General features: G+C 45.3%; 1 protein-coding gene across 1 annotated transcript in view; it reads left to right on the forward strand.

The window, feature by feature from the left end:
- Positions 1 to 1,028: 1,028 nt before the first annotated feature.
- The window catches only part of LOC130297295 (5-hydroxytryptamine receptor 3A-like), a 48,787-nt gene continuing 36,854 nt past the window's right edge, over positions 1,029 to 12,961 (forward strand). Inside the window, exons 1-4 of the mRNA XM_056549604.1 lie at positions 1,029 to 1,059; positions 1,569 to 1,738; positions 2,149 to 2,258; positions 11,656 to 11,825. Coding sequence (XP_056405579.1) covers positions 1,029 to 1,059; positions 1,569 to 1,738; positions 2,149 to 2,258; positions 11,656 to 11,825 — 481 coding nt within the window. The remainder of the gene's footprint in view (positions 1,060 to 1,568; positions 1,739 to 2,148; positions 2,259 to 11,655; positions 11,826 to 12,961) is intronic.

A 12,961-nucleotide genomic window follows, 5' to 3' on the forward strand; every position in this document is an offset into this window, starting at 1 on the left:
AGTAACTGGTCTCTCCCACTCTGCTGACATTAGAGCGGAGAAAAGGTCATCCATCTGAAAGGCTCTAAGCCCTTTAGACGTGGAAGGAGCATCGGGTTTAGGACTTGGCTGGCTCTCAGCCTGCACAAATCTGATCAACTTCTGAGATTTTTCCTGTGGAAAATAGTATTTGGAGACATCCACCTCCTCTTCATCTTCAGAGGAACCGGAGTAAGAATCCTTATCATGACTATCCACCTCCATAGGAGCAGGGGAGGGATGACTATAGCGTGAGCGTTTCTTGGGTGTACTAAGAAAATATTTAAGATTTTAAATGGATCCAGTGACAAAATCTTTCACCCAGACATACGGTACATGTTTCTGATATTGGGTTCACCCGAAGAAGGCAGTGGAGGTGGTGGGTGACATGCTCCACAAGTGGTAAAGTCACTGTAATCAGGAAGAGGAATATTACCCTTCCTACAAGAAAGCTGCCTGGTTTTCTCCAAAGACTTGCGTAGAGCCCCACTGGATTCTCTGGAGGACATCTAAGTGCATAAGGAAGAAAGCCTGCCTTAAATAAGGAGGCCAAGCCCCACCCCCAGAAAGTTACAGTAAAACTTCTAAAAAAAAGTATGGCCATATAAATGTATATCTGTAAGAATGCAATCATATGATCGCAACCCCCGTTCCTCGAGCAGGGAAGTTGGCAGGGAGACGCGCATGTGCTATACATGGCAGCTTCAAAGTGAAAGCAGGACACGCATAGAACGGGGCAGCAGACAGGGAAAAAGGACATTTTTCTAGTGTTATCCGCTATAGTAATTTTTGGAAATCTGATACATCCTAAATTGCTTTAAAATGTCTTTAGAACAAAAAAACTAAAAAAAAATTGTACTTTAACAGGAGATGAGCAAGATCAATAAAAGGGAATGTGAGCACAATACACAAGGGACTGAAAATGGATGCAGATATTCTGGTGGTTTCTTACTGCTCAGTATAAATGCTCCTTCACTCCTTCACTGATAACTGTCTCTAAGGCTTGAACAATGAGGTTGCTGGTCTTGTACCTATTTTTGGGTATGTATATCGCTTTTCAATTAAATGTTTTGGTTTTTAGCAGCGTTGGAGTATTTTCTGATTGATAACGTGGATAGAGTGAATGAATGTAAATTAAATAACAAATATGCTAGATTTATTTGTAGAGAGGATCTGGTAGCTCTTCTAACACTTTTATTCCCTTTAAAACAAAAAATGCTGAATTCTCTTTTCGTACAAATCTGCCTTGTGCCATTCTTCTGTTCTTCTAAAAATGTTTAAATTACTTTACAACTGACTGTGACCATTCTCCCTGCCAATTGGGGGTGTCCTTGCACAGTTGGACAATTGAGCACTTCTATCATTTACATGGCTGTGGTTTATATAAATATTTTTGTTATTTATTGTTCTAAGATTGGTAGTAATGTAGCTCCTCAGAGCCATTAAATGTTGTTATTATACATTATATTTTATGTTTAGCCTGCTATGGCTAAAATGTATGAAAACACACACAACTGTTGGTCTTCTCTCTTCTTCATTACCCTTTCTAGATTACATCCCAGGTGCCTTGCTAAAACAGACATGCAAGCACTATGATGTGGCTAAATATCTCAATATCACAGAACGTGAAGACCTGTTATTAATGACTATGCCAAAGAATAACTGGACAGAACCGCTACTGATCACAGTGGATTTAGTGTTTATCTCCATCCTAGATGTGGTGAGTGGATGTTCTGGGGAAAAAGAGTGATTACACTTGCTGAGGAATACCCAAGAAGGCAGAAGAAAATGGGCAGTGGGGTAAAAGGAAGACTAAGGAAAAAAATAACAGCCTTCATAACATGATCAGGGGGCACAGTTGGCTACTGCTGGTTAATATTAACAACTCTCAAATGAATAAGTACAAATATAATAAATAATATACTAAAAAGTATAAACGCTCAAGAGATTTACAGCAATAAAAGTAAGTAAATATAACTATGTGCTATCTATGTCCACCCTAGGTTGAGAAGACACAGACCTTATCAACATATTTTTGGATATATACGGTAAGATTTTTTGATTTCTTAGGTTTTTATTAAAAATACATGTGTTGCTTTGCTCTCTAAATATAGCAATTTATATCTGCAGATGTGGAAAAATGATTTCTTGTCATGGGATCCTCAACAATTCTGTAATATAAGCCATATAACAGTACCATTGTCCTACTTCTGGGTGCCGGATCTATACTTCCTTGAACAGTAAGAAAATGTTATTTGAAAAGCAGTATTTGCCAAATAATCTAAATATTTTACGTATATAGCTATATATATTTACAGTAGGCTTTGTTTACACTAGCATCATGGCTAGTTAATTTTTTCACAGAAAATGCAGGAAACACCTGTGGAAACTTAAAGGGGTACTCCGGTGGAAAACTTTTTTTTTTTTTTTTTTTTTTTTTTTTTAAATCAACTGGTGCCAGAAAGTTAAACTGATTTGTAAGTTACTTCTATTAAAAAATCTTAATCCTTCCAGTACTTAGCTGCTGAATACTACAGAGGAAATTATTTTCTTTTTGGAACACAGTGCTCTCTGCTGACATCTCAGCAACTGTCCAGAGCAGCATATGTCTTCTATGGGGATTTCTTAAAATAGACAGAGATGTCAGCAGAGAGCACTGTGGTCATGATGTCAACAGAGAGCTCTGTGTTCCAAAATAAAAATAATTTCCTCTGTAGTATTCAGCAGCTAATAAGTACTGGAAGGATTAAGATTTTCTAATAGACGTCATTTACAAATCTGTTTAACTTTCTGGCACCAGTTGGTAAAAAAAAAAAAAAGTTTTCCACCGGAGTACCCCTTTAACAACAACACCTTATAGCAAGTATGAACAGAACCTTAAGAACAATGATACAGGTTCCCATTGTAGTAAGTGATTACATATGGCTAGAATATGCCTTCAGTTACTTATTGGTGGGGATCTTACTGCAAGAACCCACACTGCTCCTTACAGCATTACTGTCATTTATTAAAAAAAATAAAAAAAATAAAGAAAAAATTACTTTTGACTTGTTATGCAGACATGTTCAAAGTGTAGATCGGTAGGGGGTCTCAGTGCTGAAATACCCTCAGATCTCTAGATTGCTTAGATCTAGACATCTGATCCAACCAATCTAAGGTTTTGACATCTTTGTGACATGTGAAATATTTTTATAGATGACAACAACACTTCAAAATGAAGGGATTGAAGTTTACGTAGTGCTGCAGTTCCTTCAGTGTCTCTATGCACCAAGATGAAGCAGGGAACAGGAACACAGTCTTATTTCTGTGAATGTTGCGGTGTTGTGGTTCCCTGCACAGTGTTACGCATGGAGGATTGACATCCACCATGTTATCATCTCCTGTTTTCGTTTCTGGTAACAAGGAGAAGACTTGGGGGTTTTGCCTGGAGAGTGGATCCATCCTTGGTTTTAGTGTTGATCTGGCTTGAGCTTTCCCAACCTTATAAATAGAATCTCTTTACCTCTGTACACCTGCAGAGCAAATTGAGTAGCCCCCAAGGGTTTCTGTCTGGTTGGGTGTTTAGTCAGTACTCAGTCTGTTACTCTATTAGTTTGTACCCGTGTGTAAATGATTGGAGTGTTTGTGTTAGCCATCATTTGTGTTCTTACATGTGTAAGATTTGCACTAAACAAACATGTTTGTGACAACTGCTCCTCGCATCATTCCAATAAGTAGTTGTTTACTTATTCCGTTCCTTCCTGCTTCTGTCTGCTACAGTCTTCCATTCTGAATGATTGTTGTATTACTTCTTCATTATTCTGGTCCTCCTGACTGTCTAATTTCAGCAGCTTCTGCCAATCTTCTGCAGGTACCTCCTGGTAAAACCTTTGTACCTGTCAGATTGAGATGCAAAGTCTTGAAATGGGGTCATTCTTCTTTATTGGCTGGTCATCCAGGAGTGTGTAAGACTTCTCTTTTAATCTCCCGACATTATTGGTGGCCGAATCTGGAACACGATGTCTCTGAGTTTATACGTTCCTGTGCCACCTGTGCTCATGACAAGACCTCTCCACAGAGGCCCGCAGGACTCTTGCAGCCATTGCCCATTCTTAAGGCTCCATGGACTCACATTGCTATGGATTTTATTACCGATCTTCCACCATCTCATAACAACACTGTCATCTGGGTTGTGGTTGATCAGTTTTCTAAAATGGCTCATTTTATTCATCTTCCCGGTCTCCCATCAGCCCCACAACTGGCGAAGCACTTCTTACTCCATATCTTCCGTCTGCATGGTCTTCCAGAAAGTATTGTCTTGGATCGTGGAGTTCAGTTTGTGTCTAAATTTTGGCAAGCTCTCTGTTCCTGCCTTGACATCAGCTTGGATTTCTCCTCTGCCTATCACCCCCAGTCCATTGGTCAGGTGTAGAGGGTAAATCAAATTTTGGAGACTTGTTTTTTGTCTCAGCTCGTCATGATGACTGGGTTGATCTTCCTTGGGCCGAATTTTCCTATAATCATAAAGATTCTCCTCTTCCTGTATCAGTTTCTTCTAGTCTCCCAGCTGTAGACTTGTCTGTGATTGGCGACAGACTTGGCAGTCTTTATCTTTATCCCTGGCCTTCTCCCGCAGGAAAACCCAGGCAGACAAGAAAAGAAGACCTCCTCCATCCTTCTCTCCTGGTGATAAAGTGTGGTTGTCTTCTAAATACATTCAATTCAAAATTAACTTAATTACAAATTAGGTCCTCGACTCCTAGGTCCGTTCGAGGTCTTACAAAAAATTAATCCTGTTTCATACAAACTCCGTCTACCCCCTTCTCTACGCATTCCTAACTCCTTTCAAGTGTCTCTCCTCAAACCTCTAGTTGTCATTCGATTCTCTCAAAGAAATAACATCGCTCCCACTCCTGTCTCCGGTACCTCTGATATTTTTCAAGTTAAAGAGATCTTGGCTTCAAAAACAGTATGTGGCAAGAAATGTTTTTGGGTCGAGTGGAGGGGATTTGGTCCTGAGGAGAGATCTTGGGAGCCTGAGGAGAACATTCTGGATCGTGATCTCCTCAAATCTCAGTCCCAAAAGAAGGGGGAGACCAAAGTTACTGTGACATCTTGCGCTCTGGCTGCACGTCTGGGCCATGAGTGCATTGTCCCCTCTCCTCCTCTGGCCGGGGGGGGGGGGCTGGGATTTGCACTGCGGGATGCGCCCACATGTGAATCCCAGCCCATCACTCACCTCGGTCCCCTGCTGTTTCCTCACAGCTCCGGTGCGCGTTTCCACCTCCCAGGGCGCGCACGCGATGGAGCTCTCGGATTTAAAGGGCCAGTGCGCCCGTAATTATGTTTTGCACCTGCACGTTCATTATAAGTTTCTACACCTCCCCCCACTCTCTGCCGGATCTTTGTTTGCCTTTGTGCCTGAGAGAAAGCTGTATTCAGTGTTCCCTTGCCATGTACCAGACCTTGTATTCTGTGACCTGACTGTGATTCCAGCCGCCTGCCTATTGACCTTCTGCTACCCTACTGACTACACTTCTGTGCCGCTAGCCCTGACCTCCCGCTAGCCTGACTTAGTCTTGCCTCATCCTTTCTGTTCCACGCTTCCCCTCAGCCGCCTGTGTGGTTGCGTCATGCCAGGGGTAGCGACCTGGGTGCCGACTGCCGCAGCAAGTCCATCCAGCTTTGCGGCGGGCTCTGGTGAAAACCAGCGGCACCTTAGAGTCCACTCCCTGGTACAGCCTGCGTCATCTGCCACACAGGTCCAGCGGATCCACTACATCTCCAGCTCCAGACCACCGTGGTGTCACGGATCTACTATCTACTGAATTCCAGTTGACTGCGGTGAGTAGAATGGTAGAATTATTTCCATTTCGGGGCATCTATGCCCCTTTTGATGCACCCCATAATTTTATTTGCCTTGGCAGCAGCTGCAGGACACTGGTCACAATATGTAAATTTACTGTCAACTAAAACTCCTAAGTCCTTTTCCATGTCAGTCGTTTCCAGTGTTTAACATTTAAAACAGATTCCCAGCCTGGATTTTTACACCCCATGTGCGTAACCTTACATTTATCAATGTTGAACCTCATCTGCCACTTCCTAGCCCAAACCTCCAACCTATCCAGATCCATTTGTAACAGTGCACTGTCCTCTTTTGTGTTAACCACTTTGCAGAGCTTAGTACCATCTGCAAAGATACTTTACTATACAATACCTTGACAAGGTCATTAATAAATATATATATATATATATATATATATATATATATATATATATATATACATATATATATATATGAAAAAGAACAGGACCCAAAACTGACCCATGTGGTACCCCACTAGTAACAATCACCCAATCAGAGAAAGTACCATTAAAGGGGTTATCCAGGAATAGAGAAAATAATTTATTCAAAAACAACTTCACATCTGTCCCCAGGTTGTGTGTTGTATTACAACTTGGCTCCATTCACTTTAATGGAACTGAGCTGCAGAACCACACCAAAACTGGAGACAGACAGGGAGCAGTTCTTGAAAGAAATTAGGTCTGTTTTTCTATTCCTGGATAACCCCTTTAATAACCCCCTCTGTTTCCTATCACTGAGCTAGTTACTTACACACTTACACATATTTACCCCCATCCCAAGCATTCTCATTTTATGTACCAACCTTTTATATGGAACCATATCAAATGCTTTGGAAAAAATCAAGATATAGGACCTGTTACGCCGAGCGCTCCGGGTCCCCGTTCCTCCCCGGAGCGCTCGCCTCATCCTCGTTGCTGCAGCGCCCCGGTCAGATCTCCTGACCGGGTGCGCTGCGGTACCGCCTCCAGCCGGGATGCGATTCGCGATGCGGGTGGCGCCCGCTCGCGATGCGCACCCCGGCTCCCGTACCTGACTCGCTCTCCGTCGGTCCTGTCCCGGCGGGCGCGGCCCCGCTCCCTAGGGCGCGCGCGCGCCGGGTCTCTGCGATTTAAAGGGCCGGTGCACCAATGATGGTGCCTGGTCCAATCTTCCAATTACCTTGATTAGTTTCCACCTGTGCACTCCCTACTTATACCTCACTTCCCCTGCACTCCCTTGCCGGATCTTGTTGCCCTTGTGCCTAGTGAAAGCGTTCCCTTGTTTGTTCCTAGCCTGTGTTCCAGACCTCCTGCCGTTGCCCCTGACTACGATCCTTGCTGCCTGCCCCGACCTTCTGCTACGTCCGACCTTGCTTCTGTCTACTCCCTTGTACCGCGCCTATCTTCAGCAGTCAGAGAGGTTGAGCCGTTGCTAGTGGATACGACCTGGTCACTACCGCCGCAGCAAGACCATCCCGCTTTGCGGCGGGCTCTGGTGAAAACCTGTAGTGACTTAGAACCGGTCCACTAGCACGGTCCTCGCCAATCCCTCTCTGGCACAGAGGATCCACCTCCTACCAGCCGGGATCGTGACAGTAGATCCGGCCATGGATTCCGCTGAGGTGCCGCTGTCAAGTCTTGCCGACATTTTCACGATGATCACCCAACAAAATCACCAGCTGGCATACTTGTCCTCCGTGAAACAGCAACTGAAATCACAGTTACAGCAGCTGCTGCCACTGACACAGCAGCTGCAACTGCAACAACCATCTCCTCCGCCGTCTCCTGCAACTCCTCCGCAGCGTCCGGCCATGGATTCCGCTGAGGTGCCGCTGTCAAGTCTTGCCGACATTTCCACGATGATCACCCAACAAAATCACCAGCTGGCATACTTGTCCACCGTGACACAGCAACTGAAGTCACAGTTACAGCAGCTGCAACTGCAACAACCATCTCCTCCGCCGGCTCCTGCAACTCCTCCGCAGCAACCGGCCGCTCCTAACCCCTGCTTGTCCCTGCCGGACAAATTTGATGAGGACTCTAGACTCTGCCGTGGTCTCCTTTCTGGAAAGGCCTTGTCTGGGGCCACACCATTCTGGGACCGCAATGATCCTGCCACAGTCCAGTCCTTCTTCGCTGAGGTCCGTGGTGTCTTCGAGGAGCCTGCCCGAGCTTCTTCTGCCGAGACTGCCCTGCTGAACCTGGCCCAGGGTGTTTCTTCCGTTGGCGAGTACGCCATTCAGTTCCGTGCTCTTGCTTCCGAGTTGTCCTGGAATAGTGAGGCTCTCTGCGCGACCTTTAAAAAAGGCCTATCCAGCAACATTAAAGATGTTCTGGCCGCACGAGAGACTCCTGCTAACCTACATGAACTCATTCATCTTGCCACTCGCATTGACATGCGTTTTTCCGGATGGCGTCTGGAGCTCCGCCTGGATATGGACTTTGTTCGCACGAGGCGTTTTTTCTCCCCGGCTCCTCTCTCCTCTGGTCCTCTGCAAACCGTTCCTGTGCCTCCCGCCGTGGAGGCTATGCAAGTTGACCGGTCTCGCTTGACACCTCAAGAGAGGACACGACGCCGCATGGAGAATCTTTGCCTGTACTATGCCGGTACCGAACACTTCCTGAAGGATTGTCCTATCCGTCCTCCCCGCCTGGAAAGACGTACGCTGACTCCGCACAAAGGTGACACAGTTCTTGATGTCAACTCTGCTTCTCCACGCCTTACTGTGCCTGTGCGGATATCTGCCTCTACCTTCTCCTTCTCTACTATGGCCTTCTTGGATTCCGGATCTGCAGGAAATTTTTTTTTGGCCTCTCTTATCAACAGGTTCAACATCCCTGTGACCAGTCTCGCCAGACCCCTCTACATCAATTGTGTTAACAATGAAAGTTTGGACTGTGCCGTGCGTTACCGCACGGAACCCCTCCTAATGTGCATCGGACCTCATCACGAAAGAATTGAGTTTTTGTTCCTCAGGTTCTTTGGACCCAAGAAGAGGGGGAGACCCAAGGGGGGGGGTACTGTTACGCCGAGCGCTCCGGGTCCCCGTTCCTCCCCGGAGCGCTCGCCTCATCCTCGTTGCTGCAGCGCCCCGGTCAGATCTCCTGACCGGGTGCGCTGCGGTACCGCCTCCAGCCGGGATGCGATTCGTGATGCGGGTGGCGCCCGCTCGCGATGCGCACCCCGGCTCCCGTACCTGACTCGCTCTCCGTCGGTCCTGTCCCGGCGGGCGCGGCCCCGCTCCCTAGGGCGCGCGCGCGCCGGGTCTCTGCGATTTAAAGGGCCGGTGCACCAATGATGGTGCCTGGTCCAATCTTCCAATTACCTTGATTAGTTTCCACCTGTGCACTCCCTACTTATACCTCACTTCCCCTGCACTCCCTTGCCGGATCTTGTTGCCCTTGTGCCTAGTGAAAGCGTTCCCTTGTTTGTTCCTAGCCTGTGTTCCAGACCTCCTGCCGTTGCCCCTGACTACGATCCTTGCTGCCTGCCCCGACCTTCTGCTACGTCCGACCTTGCTTCTGTCTACTCCCTTGTACCGCGCCTATCTTCAGCAGTCAGAGAGGTTGAGCCGTTGCTAGTGGATACGACCTGGTCACTACCGCCGCAGCAAGACCATCCCGCTTTGCGGCGGGCTCTGGTGAAAACCTGTAGTGACTTAGAAACGGTCCACTAGCACGGTCCTCGCCAATCCCTCTCTGGCACAGAGGATCCACCTCCTACCAGCCGGGATCGTGACAGGACCTAGGTCCAGTCTGGAGCTCACCTCCTCATAAAAGCTGATCAGGTTAGTTTGACAGGACCAATCCCTCATAAATCCATGCTGATATGGAGTCATACACTTATTTTTATCAAGATACTCCAAAATGCCATTTCTTAGAAAACCCTCAAACATTTTACATACAATGGAGGTCAAACTAACAGGCCTATTATTCCCAGGGTCACTTTTTGGCCCTTTGTTTTTTTATATTGGCACCACATTTGCAATGTGCCAGTCCTGGGGAACCATCCCTGTCACTATAGAGTCCCTGAATATTAAAATAGGGGTCTGTCTATTACATTACTTAACTCCCTTAGAACACGGGGGTGAATGCCATCTGGACCTGGTAATTTGTCTATTTTGATTTTTATTTATAGGTGGCACTGTACTTCTTCCTGGGTTAGACAGATGACATGTACTGGGGAGTTTACCTTAACTCGCTGTATTTCACCTGGCATTTGATTGTCCTCTGTGAATACAGTGGAGTCTGAACACTCAGACCCAAGAACTAAAAATATTTGGTATGTCTCTATAAAAATTAAAATAAAGGCCCCGAATGCATTAAAATTACAAACTATTACTTATTTCCCCCTCTGTCAAGTGTTGATTCCTCCATTCTGCCTCCAGTCAGTTTTACTTCCGCAGCAGATGTCATGTGATTGCTGCAGCCAAACAACAGCCTCCACAGCATGGCCATCTTTAACTCAGGGCAAAAGGGGCAGTTGCCCTAAACCCTGTGATTCCTGGAGGGCCCAAGCAGCTGCCCTTTGAGCCTGCTGTGCTGCATGGCTTGAAATATAGGGTCAGTACAGCTATATGGAGTGCTGCAGTCCTCCTTCACCAGAAGGAACGCTGTCTGTACTCACAGCCGCTCTAGTCTGTACTCACAGCCGCTCTTCTCTATCTACTGGCTGTAGAGCAGGAGCCATGAGCACCATGTGCTTGGGCGAGGCCGCTTACACTGAGCTGCTTGGCTCGGCCCTGCCCCTCCGGTCTTTATGGTTTTACACATGGTGACTGAGGATCCTGTGTGAGTATGGACTGTATATACCCTGTGTGTAAATGTAAGCTGTATGTGCTCTGAGTGTAGGCAGTATGTGTCCTAAGTGTGAGTATATATGGGGGGGGGGGGGGGTCAGGGGAACTGATACAGAACCTTACCAGGGGGCACTATGTCCAAAGGAACATCCAGCATTGGTTAAGCGATCTCTGGTGAGGTGGGTTCATAATTGAAGACGGCACTGCTCAGCGGTCACACTGCGTACTCCTGGCATAACCACTCAGTATGGGAGCTTATTATGTTATTTTTCTTGGGAAGAATGAGTCCTACGCAAGCTCAAAGAATAAAAAAATACTTAACACCGAATTATACATTTAAGCTCCCTTTCAAAAGTTCACTGGCTATGGTAATTACAAGCGTTTTTTTTCATGGAACCTTTTTAGTAGTATGCAGCAGCCATTGAAACCAAGTAAGAATGTAACACATGATCCCTCCTGAATGGTCATATAACTTTCTGGTAAACTTTCTTTAAAAAAGATGCTTATTTTAGCACTGTTTTGCTAAAAAGTTAATGTTTAAAACAAAAGTCTGCTTTTTATTCTTGGGGCACAATTCCTATTTTTGGTGAAACGATGAGGAATCAAAAATAAATCCCTCTGGGGTCACTGTGAATGCAGTAAATGAGATATTCAGAAATGCTGCTGATAATGCCATATGCCATTCCAGGACACCTTGTAGTGCTGGGGTCCTAGGTTCAAATACCACTTAGGACCACATCAGCAACAAGTTTGCTTTTTCTTCCAGTGTTTGCCTGAGTTTCCTCTGGGTACCCAGGTTTCCTCCTAAACTCCAAAACCATACTGAATTTAGATTGTGAATCCCACTGAGGACAGGGACCAATTTTAATTGACAGTGTACAGCACTGCAGTATGTGTGTGCACTATATGAATAAAGAATTATTATTATAACTTACAGAATGAAGCACAACTAGTCTGTGGTTTGAATTTTTTTTTATCTTGTTGAGTTGTGGTTTCATTTTGTATTTTTCTGTAGAGTTGTTGAGGATGCGTCCCCTTGGATGAGGTATGCCAATGTGAGCCATGAGGGAATTATTACAGCTCTTAAACCAATGCGTTTGACAAGCACGTGTATTTTGGATTTTTACTACTTTCCATTTGATATTCAGAAATGTTCTGTAACTATTACCAGTACTATGCATCTTGGTAAGTTTTCCTTTACGGCTTTTAGTATTTCATAAACATCTTGGACTGGATTGGGAAAAATTACAAACTTTTTGATTTACACAATTAAAGCAATATTGTAGTATATAAGAAAATTACCTACTCATACTCACTAACTTTGGTGCTGTCATGAAACATGGGCACAGACTCCAACATACTCCTAAATAGACGAATTAGCACACAGCTCGTAACAAGATTCTATCCTTGGAGATCCAAGATCCAACAAGGTCAAACAGGACTAATACAAAGGCATAATGTGAACATGGACTAATATTTACAAAACCCAGGCAAAACAGAATACAATCTGAATGCAGGTCTAAACAAGGAACACTAAGTATATGCAATGCATGAATACTAAAACCCGACAAGGTACTAAACAAAGCAGGCTAAAATCCAGATATCAAAAACATAGTCAGGACAGATAACTATGGTCAAACTCAGGAAATGTGCTAAGACAGTGAAATTACCATCCCAGAGCAGCACCTGAAGAGGTCTTACATACCCTCCCAGGGCTGAAGGGCTGGAAGCATTAACTCTCACAATAACAGACAGAAGTTAACACAGAAACTGTTCAGTCATAAACTGCATGCCTGAACAGACCCCAAAACAGAAAATACCAAAAGACAAATAAACAGACAGTACAGTACCCCCCCCCCCCCCTTTAAAGAGGGGCCACCAGAACCTCTAAAAACCACACACAAACAAAACAAGAATAAGAAAAGAAAAAAAATGTCTGGGCGCCCAAGTGGCCAAACGATTGCCACCTGGCACAGATGCTTGGCACAGGAATGAAGGAATGCCATAACTGCAGCTTCCAGGACTGGCCAAAAAGGTCCTTGCATCTGGTCCACTAGAAAACAGGAGTCCAGGAATACAAGAATGGAAGTGGCACCATAGCAAGTATGTAGGCTGGTAATTCTGACATGAGAGGGGACGGCAGGGAGTAGTGAGCTGTCCCTACAACCTCTATCCCTTCCTATTGCTGTCCTAAAGGACGGATCGACAACCACGAGGATGGACCCTATAGTGCGCTAAAGTGCATGGGCGTAAGAGTCAAACAAAACAAATTGTACATGTCGGAAAACAAGTCAGGAACATAACCGGAAAGCTACAAAGCA

The sequence above is a fragment of the Hyla sarda genome, chromosome 13 (assembly GCF_029499605.1).
Source record: "Hyla sarda isolate aHylSar1 chromosome 13, aHylSar1.hap1, whole genome shotgun sequence".
Lineage (NCBI taxonomy): Eukaryota > Metazoa > Chordata > Amphibia > Anura > Hylidae > Hyla > Hyla sarda.